We start from the raw sequence: 13142 nt of genomic DNA on the forward strand, positions 1-13142 counted from the left end.
CCTTAACAGCCGGTGTGGTGGTAACATGGTCTCCTTAACAGCCGGTGTGGTGGTAATATGGTCTCCTTAACAGCCGGTGTGGTGTGGTGGTAATATGGTCTCCTTAACAGCCGGTGTGGTGGTAATATGGTCTCCTTAACAGCTGGTGTGGTGGTAACATGTCTCCTTAACAGCCGGTGTGGTGGTAATATGGTCTCCTTAACAGCCGCTGTGGTGTGGTGGTAATATGGTCTCCTTAACAGCCGGTGTGGTGTGGTGGTAATATGGTCTCCTTAACAGCCGGTGTGGTGTGGTGGTAATATGGTCTCCTTAACAGCCGGTGTGGTGTGGTGGTAATATGGTCTCCTTAACAGCCGGTGTGGTGTGGTGGTAATATGGTCTCCTTAACAGCCGGTGTGGTGGTAATATGGTCTCCTTAACAGCCGCTGTGGTGGTAATATGGTCTCCTTAACAGCCGGTGTGGTGTGGTGGTAATATGGTCTCCTTAACAGCCGGTGTGGTGTGGTGGTAATATGGTCTCCTTAACAGCCGGTGTGGTGTGGTGGTAATATGGTCTCCTTAACAGCCGGTGTGGTGTGGTGGTAATATGGTCTCCTTAACAGCCGGTGTGGTGTGGTGGTAATATGGACTCCTTAACAGCCGGTGTGGTGTGGTGGTAATATGGTCTCCTTAACAGCCGGTGTGGTGGTAATATGGCCTCCTTAACAGCCGGTGTGGTGGTAATATGGTCTCCTTAACAGCCGGTGTGGTGTGGTGGTAATATGGTCTCCTTAACAGCCGGTGTGGTGTGGTGGTAATATGGACTCCTTAACAGCCGGTGTGGTGTGGTGGTAATATGGTCTCCTTAACAGCCGGTGTGGTGGTAATATGGTCTCCTTAACAGCCGGTGTGGTGGTAATATGGCCTCCTTAACAGCCGGTGTGGTGGTAATATGGCCTCCTTAACAGCCGGTGTGGTGGTAATATGGTCTCCTTAACAGCCGGTGTGGTGGTAATATGGTCTCCTTAACAGCCGGTGTGGTGGTAATATGGCCTCCTTAACAGCCGGTGTGGTGGTAATATGGCCTCCTTAACAGCCGCTGTGGTGTGGTGGTAATATGGTCTCCTTAACAGCCGGTGTGGTGTGGTGGTAATATGGCCTCCTTAACAGCCGGTGTGGTGGTAATATGGTCTCCTTAACAGCCGGTGTGGTGTGGTGGTAATATGGTCTCCTTAACAGCCGGTGTGGTGTGGTGGTAATATGGTCTCCTTAACAGCCGGTGTGGTGTGGTGGTAATATGGTCTCCTTAACAGCCGGTGTGGTGTGGTGGTAATATGGTCTCCTTAACAGCCGGTGTGGTGGTAATATGGTCTCCTTAACAGCCGGTGTGGTGGTAATATGGTCTCCTTAACAGCCGGTGTGGTGTGGTGGTAATATGGTCTCCTTAACAGCCGGTGTGGTGTGGTGGTAATATGGTCTCCTTAACAGCCGGTGTGGTGTGGTGGTAATATGGTCTCCTTAACAGCCGGTGTGGTGTGGTGGTAATATGGTCTCCTTAACAGCCGGTGTGGTGTGGTGGTAATATGGACTCCTTAACAGCCGGTGTGGTGTGGTGGTAATATGGTCTCCTTAACAGCCGGTGTGGTGGTAATATGGCCTCCTTAACAGCCGGTGTGGTGGTAATATGGTCTCCTTAACAGCCGGTGTGGTGTGGTGGTAATATGGTCTCCTTAACAGCCGGTGTGGTGTGGTGGTAATATGGACTCCTTAACAGCCGGTGTGGTGTGGTGGTAATATGGTCTCCTTAACAGCCGGTGTGGTGGTAATATGGTCTCCTTAACAGCCGGTGTGGTGGTAATATGGCCTCCTTAACAGCCGGTGTGGTGGTAATATGGCCTCCTTAACAGCCGGTGTGGTGGTAATATGGCCTCCTTAACAGCCGGTGTGGTGGTAATATGGCCTCCTTAACAGCCGGTGTGGTGGTAATATGGTCTCCTTAACAGCCGGTGTGGTGTGATGGTAATATGGTCTCCTTAACAGCCGGTGTGGTGGTAATATGGCCTCCTTAACAGCCGGTGTGGTGGTAATATGGCCTCCTTAACAGCCGGTGTGGTGGTAATATGGCCTCCTTAACAGCCGGTGTGGTGGTAATATGGTCTCCTTAACAGCCGGTGTGGTGGTAATATGGTCTCCTTAACAGCCGGTGTGGTGGTAATATGGTCTCCTTAACAGCCGGTGTGGTGGTAATATGGCCTCCTTAACAGCCGGTGTGGTGGTAATATGGCCTCCTTAACAGCCGGTGTGGTGTGGTGGTAATATGGCCTCCTTAACAGCCGGTGTGGTGGTAATATGGCCTCCTTAACAGCCGGTGTGGTGGTAATATGGACGGTGAAATATATGGAGTAAGAAGTAAAGACAGTGGTCTGTCTCTGTCTCCGTCTCTCTCTCTCTCTCTCTCTCTCTCTCTCTCTCCGTCTCTCTCTCTCTCTCTCTCTCTGTCTCTCTCTCTCTCTTTCACCTCATAGCTGTGCTCTCTCTCAGAGCATTGGGCCATTAAGCGAAAGGTTGCTGGATCGAATCCCCTAGCTGACAAGGTAAAAACCTTCCGCTGAGCAAGGCCGTTAACCCACTATTCCCCAGGTGCCAAAGACGAGGATGTCGATTAAGGCAGCCCCCCCCCCCCGCACCTCTAGTGTTGTAATGATGTGCAAATAGTTAAAATAAATAAACATAAATATAGGTTGTATTTACAATGGTGTTTGTTCTTCACTGGTTGGCCTTTTCTTGTGGCAACAGGTCACAAATCTTGCTGTTGTGATGGAACACTGTGGTATTTCATCCAGTAGATATGGGAGTTTATCAAAATTGGGTTTGTTTTCTAATTCTTTGTGGGTCTGTGTAATCTCAGGGAAATATGTGTCTCTAATATGGTCATACATTGGGCAGGAGGTTAGGAAGTGCAGCTCAGTTTCCACCTCGTGTTGTTGGCAGTGTGCACATAGCCTGTCTTGGGAATCGCTTCCTTTTCGGTGGTTGTAGAATTTAACGTCTCTTTTCTGGATTTTGATAATTAGCGGTATCGGCCTAATTCTGCTCTGCATGCATTATTTGGTGTTCTACGTTGTACACGGAGGATATTTTTGCAGAATTCTGCATGCAGAGTCTCAATTTGGTGTTTGTCCCATTTTGTGAAATCTTGGTTGGTGAGGGGACCCCAGACCTCACAACCATAAAGGGCAATGGGTTCTATAACTGATTCAAGTATTTTTAGCCAGATCCTAATTGGTATGTTGAAATTTATGTTTCTTTTGATGGCATAGAAGGCCCTTCTTGCCTTGTCTCTCAGATCGTTCACAGTTTTGTGGAAGTTACCTGTGTTGCTGATGTTTAGGCCGAGGTATGTATAGTTTTTTGTGTGTTCTAGGACAACGGTGTCTAGATGGAATTTGTATTTTTGGTCCTGGCGACTGGACCTTTTTTGGAACACCATTATTTTGGTCTTACTGAGATTTAGTGTCAGGGCCCAGGTCTGGCAGAATCTGTGCAGAAGATCTAGGTGCTGCTGTAGGCCCTCCTTGGTTGGTGACAGAAGCACCAGATCATCAGCAAACAGTAGACATTTTATTTCAGATTCTAGTGGGGTGAGCCCACATGCTGCAGAATGTTCTAGTGCCCTCGCCAATTTGTTGATATATATGTTGAAGAGGGTGGGGCTCAAGCTGCATCCCTGTCTCACCCCACGGCCCTGTGGAAAGTAATGTGTGTTTTTTGCCTATTTTAACCGCAGACTTGTTGTTTGTGTACATGGATTTTATAATGTTGTATGTTTTTCCCCCAACACCACTTTCCATCAATTTGTATAGCAGACCCTCATGCCAAATTGAGTCAAAAGCTTTTTTGAAGTCAACAAAGCATGAGAAGACTTTGCCTTTGTTTTGGTTTGTTTGATTGTCAATTAGGGTGTGCAGGGTGAATACGTGGTCTGTCGTACGGTAATTTGGTTAAAAGCCAATTTGACATTTGCTCAGTACATTGTTTTCTCTGAGGAAATGTACAAGTCTGCTGTTATTGATAATGCAGAGGATTTTTCCAAGGTTGCTGTTGACGCATATCCCACGGTAGTTATTGAGGTCAAATTTGTTTCCACTTTTATGGATTGGGGTGATCAGTCCTTGGTTCCAAATATTGGGGAAGATGCCAGAGCTGAGGATGATGTTAAAGAGTTTAGGTTTAGCCAATTGCAATTTGTATGTCTCTCTCGCGCTCTCTTTCGCCTCACCTCATAGCTGTGCTCATCAGAACACAGTTTCCCCAGGGAGATCTGGGTCTTGACCCTGCGGACAGCACACTCCTTATCAGACAGGCCGTCTGACTGGGTGTTGATGTCGATGGGGATGTCAGGTGTGTGGGATAGCAGCTCATCCAGGTGGTCCTCCTGAGAGGCTGAGAAGAGCTCCAGGGGTCCGCTGTGGGAGCGGTCACTGGTGTTGCCCTCCTCTTCCTCAGATACAGACAGGTTCTCTGAGCTGAAGGTGGAGTAGGACTGGAACGACCTCATACAGCGGTGAGGTCTGGGGGAGGGGGAGGAGAGGTAGAGGGAGAAATAGGAGAGAGAGGGAGTAGGGGGAGGAAAGAGGAGGGGGAGGAGGGAGAGGAAAGAGAGGAGAGAAGAGAGAGTTAATGTGAGTAAAAGACAACTGTTAGGAATCAATCCAGTTGTATATGTCAGCTGGTAAAACCGGTTAGAGGAGGATTGTGAACATGAATAGCTGAGGAGCAGTGATGAAAATTATAGTAACGATTCATATGAGGAGCAGCCTCTCACCTCTGTCTCCGTGGAAACTCCACCTCACTGTCCACCTCCCCCTCCTCCTCCTCTGACGACTCATCACCAGCCTGAGGGACGAGAAATGACAGACAGTTAGACATTAGAACACCTGCTGGCCAGCCTCCTTCACAGACAAGCACTTTAAAAAACAGTCAGCCGTGTGAACGAACTGGGCTACAGAGGAACCACCATCCCCTTTAAGACAGTCAGCCGTGTGAACGAACTGGGCTACAGAGGACCCACCATCCCCTTTAAGACAGTCAGCCGTGTGAACGAACTGGGCTACAGAGGAACCACCATCCCCTTTAAGACAGTCAGCCGTGTGAACGAACTGGGCTACAGAGGAACCACCATCCCCTTTAAGACAGTCAGCCGTGTGAACGAACTGGGCTACAGAGGAACCACCATCCCCTTTAAGACAGTCAGCCGTGTGAACGAACTGGGCTACAGAGGAACCACGTCATCCCCTTTAAGACAGTCAGCCGTGTGAACGAACTGGGCTACAGAATTTAGATAGGCTTCTGCTAATGTACAATTCTCTGAAGTGACAGGGTTAGGGTTAGGGAGCAATCTCAGCATTTATACTAATAACTGTACATATTTGACGCTCCCAGAAAGAGGTAAAACTCCCCTCTCTCTCTGTCTCTGTCTCTGTCTTACCTTCCTCAGGGGCCTGAGGTTGCGTGGGAGGCCAGCTCCAGAGGGTAAGCTGCTCTTCCGAGCTGTATCCTGCTTCTCCTGCTGCTCTCCCTCTGCCGTGGGGTCAGGTCCTCTGGGCAGGGAGAGGGACGAGCCCTGACAGGTGGACAACAGGGAGTAGTGTGGCAGCTCTGGGTGGCTGGGGGCCGGGGGGGTCTCCTGGCAGTGCAGGCAGCCTGGGAAGGGGTGTGTCAGGCAGCAGGGACACAGTGTCCCACCCCTCCCCCCGGGACCCCTGGGGCCTGACACAGAGATGCTGCGCTGGCGTGAGTCTGACACCACGGCCATAGAGATGAGGTCAGGGCTGGTGCCGGACAGGCGGCGTTGGAGGTGGTCTGTCTGGGGGCTTCGCAGGGCCGCGGCCGGGCCGAAGTAACGCAGGTTGTTGGCACAGTTGACCACCCCTTCCTCTCTGTTCTTCAGGGGCAGCAGAGGGCCCTGTGGTGGGGGGTGGTGGTGGTGCTTGTAGTGCTCTTGGACAGCACACCCGGTGGCAGGATGATGGTAGTGCTCCCCTAGAGGCTGGGGCTGGTAGTGGTCTTTGAGGGGTTGTTGCTCCTCCGTAGCTTCCGCCCCCGGCCCGGTCTTCAGAACCCCGGGGAAGTCGCTGTGGGAACCCTTGCTGTTGGCACGGCGGTGCCGGGGCTTGCTGCGGTATCTCTGCTTGCCAGGTGGTGTGGAAACCTTGGGGCTGGCAGAGAGGGGCGAGGGGGATGAGAGCACCTCCACACTGAGGATACCTTCGGAACGCAGCAGGTCCGGCCTTGAGGGGTCAGAGGTTAAAGGTCAGGGTGTGGTGTCAGTAGTAGTATACTAACACTGCTTATAAAACAATACAAACATACTCGTCCAGGAACATAAACGGTATGAGGGAGAAGTAAACCCTGTCCATACATTCATCATCTTTTATAAAGTGACCTCTGACCTCTTAGCAGGGGGCATCCCAGTCTTGTGGGAAATGCTGCCTTTCTTCTTGATGAATTTCTCTACGGCGTTGGGCCTGACGATGGGACGCACCAGGTGGGAACGCTTGTAGTTACCTGGATACTTCTTCTCCACAGCCAGCTCTCTCCTACGGGGGGTTTATGGAGTGATGAGACACTGATGACTCAGGCAAACTGTGTTGGAGATCTGGAGACATTGACAGCCTATTGACAGATGCCTAACCCTAACCCAGCATTAGTCTGTCATGCCTTGTCACCCAGAGAGCAGAAACAGACTAACAGACTCTATATAATTACCACAGCTGTCAAAATTAACACCGTAAAACCTCTTAAGGATCAGACCCTTTTTTTCAATTTTCTCCTAAAATAACATACCCAAATCTAACTGCCTGTAGCTCAGGACCTGAAGCAAGGATGTGCATATTATTGATACCATTTGAAAGGAAACACTTTGAAGTTTGTGGAAATGTGAAATGAATGTAGGAGAACATAACAAATTAGATCTGGTAAAAGATAATACAAAGAAAAAAACATGCAATTTGTTTTTGTTCCATCATTTTTGAAATGCAAGAGAAAGGCCACGTGTACGTGTGTGTATAGTGAGTATGTTATTGTGTCTGTATGCATGTGTCTGTGCCTATGTTTGTGTTGCTTCAGTCCCTGCTGTTCCATAAGGTGTACTGTTATCAAATTTTACTGAGTTACTTGATGTGGAATAGAGTTCCATGTAGTCATGGTCCGGACCTCTGGCAGCCTCGATGGGGGTGCCACGGGGTTCAATTCTCGGCCCGACTCTCTTCTCTGTATACATCATTGATGTCACTCTTGCTGATGGTGATTCTCTGATCCACCTCTACGCAGACAACAGCATTCTGTATACTTCTGGCCCTTCTTTGGACACTGTGTTAACTAACCTCCAGACAAGCTTCAATGCCATACAACTCTCCTTCCGTGGCCTCGAACTGCTCTTAAATGCAAGTAAAACTAAATGCATGCTCTTCAACCGATCGCTGCCCGCACCCGCCCGCCTGACTAGCATCACTACTCTGGACGGCTCTGACTTAGAATATGTGGACAACTACAAATACCTAGGTGTCTGGTTAGACTGTAAACTCTCCTTCCAGACTCACATTAAGCATCTCCAATCCAAAATTAAATCTAGAATCGGCTTCCTATATCGCAACAAAGCATCCTTAACTCATGCTGACAAACATACCCTCGTAAAACGGACCATCCTACCGATCCTCGACTTCAGCGATGTCATCTATAAAATAGCCTCCAACACTCTACTCAATAAATTGGATGCAGTCTATCACAGTGCCATCCGTTTTGTCACCAAAGCCCCATACACTACCCACCACTGCGACCTGTACCCTCTCGTTGGTTGGCCCTCGCTTCATACTCGTCGCCAAACCCACTGGCTACAGGTTATCTACAAGTCTCTGCTAGGTAAAGCCCTGCCTTATCTCAGCTCACTAGTCACAATAGCAGCAACCACTCGTAGCACGCGTTCCAGCAGGTATATTTCCCTGGTCACCCCCAAAGCCAATTCCTAATTTGGCCGCCTTTCCTTCCAGGTCTCTGCTGTCAATGACGGGAACGAAATGCAAAAATCACTGAGGCTGGAGACTCATATCTCCCCCACTAGCTTTAAGCACCAGCTGTCAGAGCAGCTCACAGATCACTGCACCTGTACACAGCCCATCTGTAAACAGCCCATCTATCTACCTCATCCCCATACTGTATTTATTTATTTATCTTGCTCCTTTGCACCACAGTATCTCTACTTGCACATTCATCTTCTGCACATCTACCATTCCAGTGTTTAATTGCTATATTGTAATTATTTCGCCACAATGGCCTATTTATTGCTTTACCTCCCTTATCTTACCTCATTTGCACTCACTGTATATAGACTTCTTGTTTTCTTTTTTTCTACTGTATTATTGACTGTATGTTTTATTTATTCCATGTGTAACTCTGTGTTGTCGTATGTGTCGAATTGCTATGCTTTATCTTGGCCAGGTCGCAATTGCAAATGAGAACTTGTTCTCAACTGGCTTAACTGGTTAAATAAAGGTGAAATTAAAAATAAATTAAAAATGGCTCTATGTAGTACTGTGCCCCTCCCATAGTCTGTTCTGGACTTGGGGACTGTGAAGAGACCTCTGGTGGCATGTCTTGTGGGGTATGCATGGGTGGACTGTGAAGAGACCTCTGGTGACATGTCCTGAGGGGTATGCATGGGTGTCTGAGCTGTGTGCTAGTAGTTCAGACAGCTCAGTGCATTCAACATGTCAATACCTCTCATAAATACAAGCAGTGATGAAGTCAATCTCTCCTCCACTTTGAGCCAGGAGAGATTGACATGCATATTATTAATGTTAGCTCTCTGTGTACATCCAAGGGCCAGCATTTTTGTGGCAGCTGACCACATGACTGAACAGACAAAACTAGGGCCTGTAGGACCTGCCTTGTTGATAGTGTTGTTAAGAAGGTAGAAACTAGGGCCTGTAGGACCTGCCTTGTTGATAGTGTTGTTAAGAAGGTAGAGACTAGGGCCTGTAGGACCTGCCTTGTTGATAGTGTTGTTAAGAAGGTAGAGCAGCGCTTTATTATGGACAGATTTCTCACCATCTTAGCTACTGCTGTTTTGACTATGACAGTTTACAATCCAGGGTAACTCCAAGCAGTTTAGTCATCTCAATTTGCTCAATTTCCACATTATTTATTACAAGGTTTAGGGTTTAGTGAATGATTTGTCCCAAATACAATGTTTTTTAGTTTTAGAAATATTTAGTGCTAACTTATTCCTTGCCACCCACTCTGAAACTAACTGCAGCTCTTTGTTAGGTGTTGCAGTCATTTCAGTCGCTGTAATAGCTGACGTGTATAGTGTTGAGTCATCCGCATACATAGACACACTGGCCTTACTAAAAATCCAGTGGCATGTCGTTAGTAAAAATTGAAAAAAGTAATGGGCCTAGACAGCTGCCCTGGGGAATTCCTGATTCTACCTGGATTATGTTGGAGAGGCTTCCATTAAAGAACACCCTCTGTGTTCTGTTAGACAGGTAACTCTTTATCCACAATATACCAGGGGGTGTAAAGCCATAACACATATGTTTTTCCAGCAGCAGACTATGATCGATGATGTCAAACCTATAAAAAATAAAAAAAGATCGATAATTGCAAAAGCCGCCTAACAAAACAGCCCCCCCAATCTTTTTAGCATCAATTTCTCTCAGCCAATCATCAGTTATATGTGTAAGTGCTGTACTGGTTGAATGTCCTTCCCTATAAGCCTGAGGGACACACTTTCTAGTAGTCTTAAATAGATATGGCAAATAGGAGTGGCAATATTGTCCGCTAATATCCTCAGTAATTTTCCATCCAAGTTGTCAGACCCCGGTGGCTTGTCATTGTTGATAGACAACAATCATTTTTTCACCTCTTCAACACTCATTTTACGGAATTCAAAATTACAATGCTTGTCTTTCTAATTTGGTCAGATATACTTAGTGTCAGCGTTTGTTGCTGGCATGTCATATGCCTAAATGTGATAATCTTGCCAATAAAAAAATAATTAAAGTAGTTGGTAATATCAGTTGGTTTTGTGATGAGTTTGCCTCAGATCATCAGTTCATTTAAGGTGCTCCAAATCTTTTTCCTATCATTCTTTATGTAATTTATCTTTGTTTTATAGTGTAGTTTCTTCTTCTTTTCATTCAGTTTTGTCACATGATTTCTTAATTTGCAGTATGTTTGCCAATCGGTTGTGCAGCCAGACTTATTTGCCAGACCTTTAGCCTCATCCCTCTCAACCATTCCATTTTTCAATTCCTCATCAATCCAAGGAGATTTAACAGTTTTAATAGTCATTTTCTTAATGGGTGCTTATTAGTAACTGGAATAAGAAATGTCTTAAATGTGTCAAGTGCAGTGTCTAGTTTCTTCTCATTACACACCACAGACCAACAAATATTATTTACATCAACAACATATGATTCACTACAAAACGTATTGTATGACCTCTTATACACTATATTAGGCCCAGTCTTTGGAACTTTGGTTTAACTAGATATGGCTACTATAGCTAATTTCTGCAGCATTAGTAAAGATGTGATCAATACAGGATTTAATTCCTGTGCTGTTTATAACGACTCTGGTAGGTTGACTGATGACCTGAACCAGGTTGCAGGCACTGGTTACAGTTTGATGCGTTTTCTTGAGTGGGCAGCTTGATGAAAGCCAGTCAATATTTAAATCACCCAGAAAATATACCTCTCTGTTGATATCACATACATTATCAAGCATTTCACACATGTTATCCAGATACTGACTGTTAGCACTTGGTGGTCTATAGCAGCTTCCCACCAGAATGGGCTTTAGGTAAAGCAGATGAACCTGTAGCCATATTACTTCAACAGTATTTATCATGAGATCCTCTCTAAGCTTTACAGGAATGTGGTTCTGAATATAAACCACAACACATCCACCTTTGGTATTTCTGTCTTTTCTGTAAATGTTATAACCTTGTATTGCTACCACTGTATCATCAAGGGTATTATCTAAGTAAGTTTCAGAGATATGAATGTCATCTGTTATTAGTACATTTTTGATTTCATGAAAAAAATCCTACAATGTGATTTTCATCTTTTTAAGTGGGAGAACTTGGTGGCTGACTAAATACTTTTCTAAAGTCATTGTCTCAACGCAGCCTTATAATGCTGTGAAAGGATCCAGGAACCCAAATTATTTGGTTGGATCCCATCCTCCTTATAAAACCTGTCATGTTTCCAAAAGGTATCGAAATGGTCAACAAAAGTTACACCCATTGAGCTGCAATAATCACGTAGCCAGTTGTGAAGAGAAAGAATCCTGCTAAAGCTTTCAATGCCATGATTCAGAGAGGTCACTGGGCCAGATATGATCAGAGAGGACACAGGGCCAGATATGATCAGAGAGGACACAGGGCCAGATATGATCAGAGAGGGCACAGGGCCAGATATGATCAAAGAGGGCCAGATATGATTCAGAGAGGTCACTGGGCCAGATATGATCAGAGAGGACACAGGGCCAGATATGATCAGAGAGGACACAGGGCCAGATATGATCAGAGAGGGCACAGGGCCAGATATGATCAGAGAGGGCCAGATATGATCAGAGAGGTCACAGGGCCAGATATGATCAGAGAGGGCCAGATATGATCAGAGAGGGCACAGGGCCAGATATGATTCAGAGAGGTCACAGGGCCAGATATGATCAGAGAGGTCACAGGGCCAGATATGATCAGAGAGGTCACAGGGCCAGATATGATCAGAGAGGGCACAGGGCCAGATATGATCAGAGAGGACACAGGGCCAGATATGATCAGAGAGGGCACAGGGCCAGATATGATCAGAGAGGGCACAGGGCCAGATATGATCAGAGAGGGCCAGATATGATTCAGAGAGGTCACTGGGCCAGATATAATCTTCTCCTTTCCCCCTTCTGATAACCAGGTGGCGAATCGCATCTCTGCATGTCTGGCAGACATATCAGTGTGGATGACGGATCACCACCTCAAGCTGAACCTCGGCAAGACGGAGCTGCTCTTCCTCCCGGGGAAGGACTGCCCGTTCCATGATCTCGCCATCACGGTTGACAACTCCATTGTGTCCTCCTCCCAGAGTGCTAAGAACCTTGGCGCCATCCTGGACAACACGCTGTCGTTCTCAACTAACATCAAGGCGGTGACCCGTTCCTGTAGGTTCATGCTCTACAACATTCGCAGAGTACGACCCTGCCTCACACAGGAAGCGGCGCAGGTCCTAATCCAGGCACTTGTCATCTCCCGTCTGGACTACTGCAACTCGCTGTTGGCTGGGCTCCCTGCCTGTGCCATTAAACCCCTACAACTCATCCAGAACGCCGCAGCCCGTCTGGTGTTCAACCTTCCCAAGTTCTCTCACGTCACCCCGCTCTCTCCACTGGCTTCCAGTTGAAGCTCGCATCCGCTACAAGACCATGGTGCTTGCCTACGGAGCTGTGAGGGGAACGGCACCTCCGTACCTTCAGGCTCTGATCAGGCCCTACACCCAAACAAGGGCACTGCGTTCATCCACCTCTGGCCTGCTCGCCTCCCTACCTCTGAGGAAGTACAGCTCCCGCTCAGCCCAGTCAAAACTGTTCGCTGCTCTGGCACCCCAATGGTGGAACAAACTCCCCCACGACGCCAGGTCAGCGGAGTCAATCACCACCTTCCGGAAACACCTGAAACACCACCTCTTTAAGGAATACCTAGGATAGGATAAAGTAATCCTTCTAACCCCCCCCCCCCCCCTTAAAAGAGTTAGATGCACTATTGTAAAGTGGTTGTTCCACTGGATATCATAAGGTGAATGCACCAACTTGTAAGTCGCTCTGGATAAGAGCGTCTGCTAAATGACTTAAATGTAAATGTAATATGATCAGAGAGGACACAGGGCCAGATATGATCAGAGAGGACACAGGGCCAGATATGATCAGAGAGGGCACAGGGCCAGATATGATCAGAGAGGGCACAGGGCCAGATATGATCAGAGAGGGCCAGATATGATTCAGAGAGGTCACTGGGCCAGATATGATCAGAGAGGACACAGGGCCAGATATGATCAGAGAGGACACAGGGCCAGATATGATCAGAGAGGGCACAGGGCCAGATATGATCA

General features: G+C 47.3%; 1 protein-coding gene across 1 annotated transcript in view; it reads right to left on the reverse strand.

Annotated features, from left to right (window-relative positions):
- map3k13 (mitogen-activated protein kinase kinase kinase 13) overlaps positions 1-13142 on the reverse strand; it is a 158715-nt gene that overhangs the window by 14193 nt on the left and 131380 nt on the right. Inside the window, exons 10-13 of the mRNA XM_071341929.1 lie at positions 6432-6578; positions 5468-6269; positions 4805-4875; positions 4259-4550 (exon numbers count right to left, since the gene is read on the reverse strand). Coding sequence (XP_071198030.1) covers positions 4259-4550; positions 4805-4875; positions 5468-6269; positions 6432-6578 — 1312 coding nt within the window. The remainder of the gene's footprint in view (positions 1-4258; positions 4551-4804; positions 4876-5467; positions 6270-6431; positions 6579-13142) is intronic.

The sequence above is a fragment of the Salvelinus alpinus genome, chromosome 14 (assembly GCF_045679555.1).
Source record: "Salvelinus alpinus chromosome 14, SLU_Salpinus.1, whole genome shotgun sequence".
In the NCBI taxonomy this organism is placed as follows: Eukaryota; Metazoa; Chordata; class Actinopteri; order Salmoniformes; family Salmonidae; genus Salvelinus; species Salvelinus alpinus.